We start from the raw sequence: 11,915 nt of genomic DNA on the forward strand, positions 1-11,915 counted from the left end.
ATTTAAGAACGAACGAAATTCTTAGACGAAAAATATTTCCCTTGGTTATATAGCCTTGAACCTGTATGCCTCCAGATGAGCCAAAGTATTTCAAGAAAATCATACTTAAAGCAGCACGCCTCCAGATTCATGTTAATTTTCATGAAATTTAAAAGTAAAATATTGTGAGATGAACAAATAAAGCAATTTACATATTACAATCGGAACTTACAATCCAAGAAAGTTACCAGAAAGTGGTCAACATATGCAATAACAGCCCTTACTGCATTAGTAATATGGTGAAAAAACACTGCAAAAGCTGTCTTAAACTGCATATAACATGTAAAATATCACTTGGATATTGAATGTTTTTATCTTTCTTCAAAATTTAGTTCAATTTTCTCAATATTGATTTTCTTGAAATATTTTTGCTCATCTGGAGGTGTGCTGCTTTAAAGATCCTGTATGTTTTAATTAAGGTTGTTACCACACTTAAGTGAAAGATTATATATGTATATAATTATGCTCCTAAAACAATTTTCAAACATAGAAGAATATGTAAAATATGTACTGCAATTGTGTAATTGTCCAGATTATAGGTAATCTAAATCATTAAAATATATGCATTCATTTCTTATTAAAAAATTTGACTAAGACTTTATAGAAAATAATTTTTTATTTACCTCCCTTTATTAACATGAAATGTAAATTCAATAATATCTTTTCAAAAAATGCTTTTTGGAATGCTTCTTGTCATTACCACTTAAATGATTCGCACTAGTATGTGAAAAGCATGAACAAACTGGATTTCCTTTACAAAATATAAATAACAGAACTCAGACATATACTTTTATGCAAGTAATAGCGCTAATGCACCTTTCTGTTTGTATCGACAGAAGCCCTCAGACTTACTTAATCTTTCGCACAGGGGGCTTAGGCTTTAAGTGCATTCTCTAGCTTTTGCAGATGTTAAGGTGCATTTACCCACTATTACATTAAAGGACAGTTTTGGGAAATTTTAATCATAACTGTTTTTTTTATTTACGATGACTGATGAGGACATTTGTTTCTATGTCTTTTTTATGTTTAATAAATTAATGTAGATTGTTATATGATATTTATGGTATAATATATATGGATATAAAAAAGGAGTTGCTTTGTTTTTCAAATTTAAAGGTGGTCATGTTTCCTTTACTATTAACCAGCTGAATTTCAGACATTGCCATTTATGGCCAATAGGTAACACCCTATTGATTTTCTTGCCGCATGTCAAGGTTACCATGGCAATTACCACTAAAAGCTTATCATAACAATTAATTAAAGGACGCTTTGACTGAACCATATTAACTGGTGTGGAGGGTAGTCTAGTAGGTGACTGCGATTGATTGTGAGGTCAAGGTCACAGTGGCACTATAATTAAAATCCTTGTCAGGAAGGAATAATGGGAAGTTTAAACTTGGTACCTAAGAGGCAATTGCTGCTTGTGTCTGATGTTAAATGTTGGACTGCAGCTTTACAGATGGAGAGCTTCAGGGGAGACCACCTAGTAGAACCTGTCACGATGTTGCTTGGTAACTTGAAAGAAATCAATAAAGTCACGATGTTGCTTGGTAACTTGAAAGAAATCAATAAACTATCAGAAAGAGATTGGCAATTACCTGCAACCAGGCTTTAACCATTACTTGTATTAAGTTAAATTTTATTTAAGCTAGGGTAACAAATTCACTTTATATATAATTGAAGATGTATATAGATAAAGTAAGAAAGCAAAACAAAACTTGTTATAATTAATTTATTCACAAAGATTTCCAGGAGTTTTGTATAGAAGATAAATATCACTGTTTCCTTGCATCAAAGAGTCCAAAGAAACAGTTAAGATTCAAACCCACATGAGTTATGCGCAAGTAATATTTAAAGTCATTATCCTAAAGGAAAGTGATATAAAGTCAGCAATCTTGACCACTCAGCCATATGCAAGTGACATTAAGTCAGCAATCTTGACCACTGGGCTATATGCAAGTGACATAGCAATCTTGACTGCTCAGCTATATGCAAGTAACAAAGTCAGCAATCTTCACCACTTGGCATATGCAAGTGACCTTAATAACTTGGCCATGGGCAAGTGATATAATGTCAGCGACTTTAACCACACAGCCATGGGCAAGGGACATAGTCAGCAACCTTGACCACTCAGCCATAGGCAAGTGATATAAATTCAGCGACCTTGACCACTCAGCCAAGGGCAAGTGATAATATAGTCTGCAACCTTGACCACACAGCCATGGACAAGTGATATTGTCGGCATCCTTGGGCAAGTGACATTTATAGTCAGCAACCTTGACCACTCAGCCATGGGCAAGTGACATAATGTCAGCAACCTTGACCACTCAGCCATAGGCAAGTGATATAAAGTCAGTGACCTTGACCACTCGGCCATGGGCAGGTGACATATTAAGTCAGCGACCTTGACCACTCAGCCATTGGCAAGTGACATAAAGTCAGCGTCTCGGCGACCTTAACCTCAGCACAGATTCAACATTTCAATTTAATTATCTACTCCTCATTCAAAATGTGTTTTGACACCATTAGAACAATTGAAACTTGCATAGACCAATGATCCACAGCTGATGAAAACTTAAAAATTCTACATCTTTTCATCTGTGTCCTTCAGGAAATCTTACTGCTCCACAAGGATATTTTCCTTCCTAGAATAATCACTCTGGGTTTATTCACATTTCATCTTAGAAAAGATTCATTATATTGCACTTATTAACAATTAACACATTAAAATATATCAGTTTCTCTTTGGCTTTTGTAAAACTTGTAGAAATTTTCCTCTGGTCATTTCTCTTGCTGAAATAAAGAAAAAAATGGCATCATCTCAATTATCCTTGTGTAATAAATTGAAACATACATGTATATAATGTATATGGCAGAGGATGGTATAAAGATAACTGGAACCTTTGGTGTCCACATAAGAAGAAATAAATGATTGCAGACCTAAATGAGTATTTTTGGGAGCTGCCATATAGATAGTTCCAAATTTTTACAATATTTACCTCCCTTGCTGCCATATACATGTAAATAGTTCCACATTTTTACAATATTTACCTCCCTTGCTGCCATATAGATTGTTCCTGATTTTTACAATATTTACCGACCTTGCCACAATTGGCAGCCATTTGGGGTGTCAAATATAATTGACAAAATATGAAGAAAACAATATAAACTACTGATTTACGTTGAATTGTCAAATTCTTTTATACATATTTAGCACAATATTATCATGTAAAAGATTTTTATCAGTTTTCATGAAAATGATAGAATTATAAGTGATTTTAGGCATATGATATAATGGAAATGACCCCCAAAAATGGCAGCCAGGGGAGGTAAAAATGACTATATGAAAAGCATCAATAGGTTGTTTTTGTGCTCCCACTTTAGTGGCAGGCATTTAGATTTACCCTTGTCCGTCCTTCCGTTCTCTTTTGTGTCGCACGTAAATCAAAAAGTATTTGACCTAGAGTCATGAAACTTTACAGGAATGTTGATCAGCATGTGTAGTTGTGCACCTGGGTATTTTCGTCTGGATATTTTTAGTATTTTTAGAGTTATTGCCCTTGACTTAGTAAAATTTTGCAATTTTCAACTTGTGTCGCATGTAACTCAAAAAGGATTTGACCTAGAGTCATGAAACTTTACAGGAATGTTGATCAGCATGTGTAGTTGTGCACCTGGGTATTTTCGTCTGGATTTATTTAGTATTTTTAGAGTTATTGCCCTTGACTTAGTAAAATTTTGCAATTTTCAACTTGTGTCGCATGTAACTCAAAAAGGATTTGACATAGAGTCATGAAACTTTACAGGAATGTTGATCAGCATGTGTAGTTGTGCACCTGGGTATTTTTGTCTGGATTTATTTAGTATTTTTAGAGTTATTGCCCTTGACTTAGAAATTTTTTGCAATTTTCAACTTGTGTCGCATGTAACTCAAAAAGGATTTGACATAGAGTCATTAAACCTTGCAGGAAGGTTGCTGACAGCATATTTAGTTTTGCACCTAGGGTTTCGCTTGTGGATTTATCCAGTATTTGTAGAGTTATTTCCCTTGACTTAGTAAAAACTGTTTCATTATGTTGTTATTTGTTCCTTGAAAATCAACCAACTTTACAGGAATAATGATCAACATCACTAAATTACAGGAATAATGATTCACATCACTGTGAAGCTATGCACCTGGGTCTTTGCATGTGGATTTTTTCAGTTTTGTTAGAGTTATTGCCCTTGACTTACAGTAGTATAAATTTGCAATTTTCAACTTGTTCATGCAAAGCTCAAAAAGTATTTCACTTGTAGGCCTGAAAGTTTACAAGAATGTTGGTCAGCATGTGTACTTATGCACCTTGGGGTTTGCTTGTGGATTTATTCAGTATTTGTAAAGATCTTGCCCTTTACTTAGTAATATTTGACCTAGAGTCATAAAATTGACCAAACAGTGGCGCGGTGGGGGCACCCTTGTCCTGTGGACACATTTCTAGCTTCCCCTCAAATATTGATGACACTGTGGAACAGTTGTTCTCACATGACAAAAATGTTTGAAAAAAAAGGTATTTTGAAAACTGTTAAGAGAAAGCGGCAGCATTAAACTTGATTTAATGTTTATTATGATAAAACCAATACATGTATAAGTTATTCATTGAATTAATAAAGTTAATAATCCATATGGCTTGAAGAAGATATATACTTCCCATTTTATTTTATCATTTCTAAATTAATCAAAATTGTTTCTAGATGTATTTCTACCTTAAACATGGTGCAAAGAAATTTACTGAAACTGAGAGGATACCGTTTGTTGTGTACTTCAATGTATGTAATTTCATTCCCTACTTCTACAAATACAAATAGACAGAACATAAAATATACCTTCATCAAGCCCTAGCTGATAAGCCAAATTCTGTAAGCCTCTCACTTTCTCCATTAACTGTGATGTTGTTAAACTTCCAAATTCTGAATAAAACAAAATGCATAATAATAATAACAGCTTTATTTAGAGAAGGTAACATATTAAGAATATACAACAACGATCATATCTTAATATTTCCAATGTGGCCTTCTGAAATAGAAAAAACAACAACAGAACATGCATATAAGAACAAAAATATAAAACACAAGTGTTTACAGGAAACTGCAAATATGCATATAATGTCCATTACATGCTATTCTAATAATTTGGAGATTCTGAATGTTAAAATGCTTCATAAATAATTTGTGTGTCATCATTTAACTTAAATGAATTTTAAGTAATTTATTTCTTGCATTTATTTCTTAATTCATTTAATGCAAATTAACTAATTCCAACTTTTTTTTCTCAAATTTTTTGCTATTTCATTTACATGTAGTAATGAAGTACTTTGTCCCTCGTAAGGGGCTTAACACTATTTACACTAACTTCACATATAATATGCTATACATGTAAGACAGGCTCAAACAACAGCTGTCAGTTGCACAGCGTGCTTGACTATCTTTTTGCCTCATAGTAAAACGAGACCCTGAACAATGTAGGAATTTTCTAAGTTCAAAAAGGTACATGATTCAGTCAAAACTCATGCTACTATAGGCCTTGGAAAGTGAGCTATTATGACCTAAAATAAGACTGTAAAGTTACAAGCAAATAACTTAGATATTGAGAGTTGATTGTTAGTGAGAAAGTATTATCCTGAAGTTGACACCGATGTTTTAGTGAGTAGGATAGCTCCACTATTTTTCATATAGTTGAACTTTAATAAGCCATGACCTTTAACATACCTTGTAATAAGTTGATATCATCATTTTCTAAATCTGCCATCCACTTTGGAGGACTACTAGTTCTTGAAGAAGGCTGAAAATAATAATAAATGTTGATATACAAATATACAACAGCAGCAAGTAATACACAAAACATATACATGTATAATAGTATCAATAGTATTCAACTCTGTCCTGAATTATATGAAATTCTTAAAGATTAGGTACAACTAACATCTCATGCTAAATCTGTTGACTCTTTCAACATTTAAGTAAACAATAAGCTGTATATCTTCTCCTACACCTCTGACGTCTAGACAATTTTATTTTTTATCTCTCACCCTGATAAGTAAAGAACCAAATGGAAAAATTGTTCATGAATGGAATTTACGTGTATGTAGGCAATATTACATAACCATATAAATTATGATTATCAAAAACTTTTAGAATGAACCTTATTCTTATTATCTATCATTAATGAAAGAAATGACAAGTATGTTGCAATGGCATTATTACTTACTAGTTTATCAGCAGCAAATTCTGAGACACCTGGGACTGCAAAAAAAAGTGTAACAAATTAAATTTCGAGACATCTATTATTTACAAGTATATCTTACAGAGAGTTCACTCCGTACCATACACTTGTTAACTAAAAAAAGAATATTCCCAGGCAAACAACGACTTAAAATTATCTTTTATATAAATGAAACTTTGACCATCATACAGTCATGGTTCAGAACTGTTCACTATTAAAGGAGATCGTGTCTATGCGGCCAGATAGCTCAGTCAGTAGAGCCGCAATACGGTATGCCGAGGGTCCCTGGTTCGAGTCCTGGTCAGACTGCACAGTTTTCTTACCCTGGGACAATAGTGAAACAGAAAATATTAAAGTTCAATTTGATTGACTGTGCTAATGAATGGCAGTGAATACTCAGCGAACATTTATACAATAAAATAATGATTAATTGAAAAATTTGATGCATTTGTTCATGTGGTTGTGGTCATGCAACCTTTAATGTAACACCTTTGTCAATTTGTGACACTTACTCTGTTCAGGCCACAGATCTGGTGATGCTCTGTCAAGCTTTTCAAAACTCAGAAGTTGATCAGTATCAGCAAGTGTATTATCATACCATTTACCATCATCTAAAAAGAACCAAAACTTAGTATTGACTATTAATTAGTTACCTTATAATTATATAACTTATGAAGCATTGAAATAAATATGTCCTTGCTGATTTTATGAAACTTTTAAAATAAGAATTTTTTTTAAAAAGTTGTGTTATATTGTGTGTATCGTTAATTTGTGGATTTGAAAAACAAACCTTTAAAATCGGTCGGTCTATTTACCCCAAGACACCCCAAGACACCCCAAGACTACCCAAGACACCCCAAGACTACCCCAAGACACCCCAAGACTACGTACCCAAGACACCAAAAGACTACCCCAGGACACCCTAAGAGGCTAAGACTACCCCAAGACACTTTGTTTAACTGATATGTAATTACGATCTTATTTTACATTGTTCACGGGAGGTAACTATATATGGAAAAGAGTCAACTCGGCCCTATACCAACTCGGCACGGGTCAACTCGGCACGGGTCAACTCGGCCCACTTTACAAAAATATATAGGCCTATAACGTATTTACTTTGCTTTGCATGTTGTTAAGGTAAATGAATAATAAGAAATATCTTATTATTATTAAATGATTATACATTGTACCTCTGCTGAAATAAAGTATATTTAGAAAAAAAAGTTATTTATTTGTCTTGCAGATTCGATAAAATTAATATAGACACAGGCATGATTATCGAACCTGGGAAGAAAAAATATGAACACATTGATAAAAATACTTCATATTTTTTCTTCCCAGGTCCGATACTTGTGCCCGTGAATAAAGATATAATAAAAATATGTTTCCTTAGATGCATTTCGTTTGTAAAGTAATTTTCAAAAAAATATGAAACAAAAACGTGTTCACCTAATAGCATAAGCTTCTAATCAAATTTGAATGAATGAGTCAATCATAATTATCACCTAATTAATCGGTATCTTTAACATACACATTGATTGATAATAATAGCTCGTGACAATAGGAGTCCTTTGATAACCTTTACCCATTTTTAAAAGTGGGCCGGGTTGACCCGTGCCGAGTTGGAATAGGGCCGAGCTGACTCGGGGGCCGAGTATGTTTTAGGGCCGAGCTGACCCGAATTCACTATATATATGCGATTCACAGGTACAAAGGAAATACGGTGAAATCAACATTTGTCCTTGAAGAGAATGGACACTTGAAAAATGTAGAATATAAAAACGGGAAATACTGTGTAAAAAAAGTTCCAAAGGAAATGTATTCTACGAGCCACTTTAAATCAACCGCCGGACAACGAAGTTTACATTTTAAGTAGGTATTATACACAGTTAAAAAGAGAGCAAACTTTCAAAAAACGTGTTGCATACTTCACGAAGAAATCTGATCTAAATTTTGCTAGTGTCGCGTTGTACGAATACCAGGGAAATCAACCCATTGAATCTAAACCACATGATAATGCACGGACGGGAAAACGTTCACACGAACTAATCCAAAGACATTATGGACAAGCTGAAACAGTTGAATGAACATGACAGACCTAAACAGATTTTCCATCGTTTAAAAAAGACGATTCTAAGGATTGTCCTCGTGATTTTAAAGTTGTTAAGAATATAAAATATAAAAGTAAACAGAAAGTTCAGCGCACAAACAAATGCAATCAACGTGACAATATAGCTGATGAAATACTAGAAGTTCTAAGTATGATAAATGATCACCACTATGTCCAAACATTTATACACCACAAAGACAAGGTCCCTTCAATAATATGCTATACAAATTGTCGCTTCTATGTAATTCAAGCTATATTTTAAGTTAACACATACAAACACATACAAACAAACATATTATTAAAATATGATTGAAGAAACACAAGAATTACATCTCCACGGAGCTAATTCCAATAATGATATCGGTTGTACCTAGCTACTCTTCTTCTTCTTCCGGGTAATGTGCTGGGCCCCTCTGGAGCATCGTCGCACAATTGTGACTATTTACATGAGTGAAGGGAACATCAAGTGCAGCTAAAAACAGGTTAAAAACACCATGCTCCAGAGTTACATGTACTCGTGCAGCGCACCCATCCTCGTCTTGAAGACCTCTAGGGACGGGGCTGTCATCACGACTTCTGGTAGGCTGTTCCAAAGTCGGATCCCAGAAGGAAAGAACAAAGTGTATGAGTTGACACTGGTGAAGGGTTGTAGGTACCTGTTGGCATGTCCTCGGGTGTGTACTCCAGCAGGGATCAGTATGTGATGGGCTCGGCTATCCACCAGGCTGTTAATGACTCTGTACATCATCACTGCTTTGGTTTGCTGACGGCGGGCTTCTAGAGTGTCCCAGCTTAGAGCTTCCATCATTGCAGTAACGCTGCTGGTGTAACGATAATCACCTGTGCAGAACCTGGCTGCTCTTCGTTGGCAGTTCTCGAGCTTACTGATGTTGGCCTTGGTGTGTGGGTCCCATACTGACAAAGCATACTGGAGCTGAGGTCTAACCAGTGTTTTGTAACATGTCGCCTTCATGTTTTGTGGACAGTGTGATAAGTTTCTGCGTAGAAAGGCAGTGGTGGTGTTCGTCTTCTTTGCAGTAGCGTCAATATGGCTGTTCCAGGAAAGCGTATTGTCAAGTGTGACACCCAGATACTTTGCCTTGTTCGACTGCTTGAGTGTTTGGCCATGGATGGCATAGGACCCAGTTATCACTTTCCGCTTGTTGGTAATGCGAATCATCTCACACTTGTCGGAATTAAACATCATCAACCAGTCTTGCTCCCACTCTTGTAGGCGGTCAAGATCCTGTTGTAGTGCAATGCTGTCTTCCTCAGAGCTGATGGTCCTATATAGTAGGCAGTCATCTGCAAAGAGGCGTGCTGTGGAGGAGACCCTGCCCGGCAAGTCGTTAATGTAGACTAGAAACAAGAGAGGCCCTAGGACTGTGCCTTGCGGGACGCCTGATGTGACTGGTGCTGGAGAGGATGTCTTCCCGTCGAGTACTACTTGTTGTTGACGGTGTGAGAGGAAGCTGTTGATCCAACCCAGAGTCTTGCCTCTGATCCCATAGTGGTGAAGCTTGGCCGAGAGACGTCGATGGGGGACCTTGTCAAACGCCTTGGAGAAGTCTAGTAAGATGGCGTCGATCTGCTGTTTGTTGTTCAGGCCCGTTGCAAGTTCCTGGACTGTGGTGATCAGTTGCGTCTCGCATGATCTCTTCTTCCGAAAGCCATGTTGCATATCGGCGAGGATGTTGTTATGATCGAGGAAACTGATCACGTGGCTATGGACAATGTGCTCCATAATCTTGCAACAGATGGATGTCAGCGAGACTGGGCGATAGTTTGAAGGCTTACTCTTGTCTCCCTACTTGAATAGTGGTGTGACTAGTGCGCCCTTCCAGTCATCTGGTACTTGGCTCTGATCATGTGAAGCTTGGAATATGAGTGTCAGCATTGGTGATTAGTCTCAATTTTTCGACGGCAAGACAGACCGATTTTATAATCTGATATTTCATAGATGTCTGTCATAGATGCGAAGGGCGACCATCGTATATATAAAAAAAGCCCTAAAGCGCACAATTTGTTGGGCTACATTGGTGATATGGCTGAAGCCAGTTACCTCAGAAATCTGGATGAGATCTGGTCCGGTCCAGTGGCCTTGTGTGGGTTGAGATTCTCCAGGAGCTTCTTGACACCCTTCTCATGGATCTGCAGTGGAGGGGCTGTTTCTTCAAGGTTAGGGCCCATGTTCGGTAGACTCTCAACATCTTCTTCGGTAAAGACGGAGGAGAATTGGGCGTTGAGTATCTCTGCTTTAGCACATGGGTCGGAATGGCCATCTTTCTTGAGTGGTGCAACGCCTGAGCTGTCACTCTTCATGCTCTTGACGTACTCCCCTGAGATTATCTCCTACAGGGTCGTATATTTATAAAACTTTTCCACTTTATAAGTTAGTTTCCATTAAGAAGATTCTTGGGGTAGTCTTGGGGTGTCATGGGATAGTCTTGGGGTGTCTTGGGGTAGTCTTGTGGTGTCTTTGGGTAGTCTTGGGGTGTCTTGGGGTAAATAGACCGACCCCTTTAAAAATTTAATAGTCAATTATTTGGGTACGAGTTGACTGAGGTACGAGTTGGCATGAAATGAAAATTTTTGTTTAACATAACCAACAGTAGATAGAATTACAAAATATTTCAGTTACTTTCGTGATAAAAATAGTTTTTATTTTAACACAGAGAAAATGAACGACTTACCAGATATAATTGTTTCCTTGTTCGAATTGGCCGCCATTGTTGTTGACAAAACTTAGGTTCCACACCACTAAATTTATAAACCGAATGATAGATTACGTGCTAACAAAAAATCCCGGAGGAAGAGCATATAGTCGCCGCTTTGTCTGTCCGCCTGTCCGCATTTTCATGTACGGGACATAACAAGAAACTTTGTAGGTAGATAGATCTCAGTCAGTAGAAGTGCATTGAATCATAACCCTAACTCTGCCTTGCCTAATTTTGGAGTTACTGCCCTTTTTTATTTTCTTTGAACATTGTCCGGGATATAACTCTGAAACCACAAGAGGTATCAAGAAAAAAACTGCGTAGATCGTTAGATATCATTAAGTAGAAATGCAATGTGTAAAAAACAGTAACTCTCCCTTATCAAATTTTGGAGTTGCCCTTTTTTTTCATTTTTACACTTTGAACTTCATCTGGGACATAACTCTGAAACTACAAGAGATATCAACAAGAAACTACTTCCCTGTGTGTGAAACCTATTCGGGGAGCATCATCTTGTATGACAGGCTCTTGTTTTATAAGTAATACTTAAAAGGCAAAACAATGGAGTAAACTGTAATAGACTTCTTCAAATGTACTCTTATATTACCCTTAGGTAAACGTAGGCATATTCTAGACATCATACTTGCTCAATCAGATATATTTACGTGTTGAGCACCCTAGCTGCGGATTACTCATGAGTGAAATCAAAGACACAAAAAATGTTGATGAAATATACCAGCCATATTTTGTAGTGAGTTGCAATAAGAATCATGTGAATATGAGAAAAATA

The 11,915-nt window shown here is 36.3% G+C and overlaps 1 protein-coding gene across 1 annotated transcript; it reads right to left on the minus strand.

Moving 5' to 3' along the window:
* Positions 1–1,814: 1,814 nt before the first annotated feature.
* Positions 1,815–11,197, minus strand: LOC132745795 (protein lin-52 homolog). The gene is made up of 6 exons (XM_060734774.1): positions 11,102–11,197; positions 6,811–6,909; positions 6,284–6,318; positions 5,785–5,857; positions 4,903–4,986; positions 1,815–2,832 (listed from the first exon to the last, which is right to left on the minus strand). Exons 1-6 carry the CDS (start codon positions 11,136–11,138, stop codon positions 2,774–2,776), a joined length of 387 nt encoding a protein of 128 aa, XP_060590757.1. The 5' UTR covers positions 11,139–11,197; the 3' UTR covers positions 1,815–2,773.
* Between the last annotated feature and the right edge of the window lie 718 nt (positions 11,198–11,915).

The sequence above is a fragment of the Ruditapes philippinarum genome, unplaced genomic scaffold (assembly GCF_026571515.1).
Source record: "Ruditapes philippinarum isolate M1 unplaced genomic scaffold, ASM2657151v2 ctg1138_1_1_1_1, whole genome shotgun sequence".
Taxonomy (NCBI): Eukaryota; Metazoa; Mollusca; class Bivalvia; order Venerida; family Veneridae; genus Ruditapes; species Ruditapes philippinarum.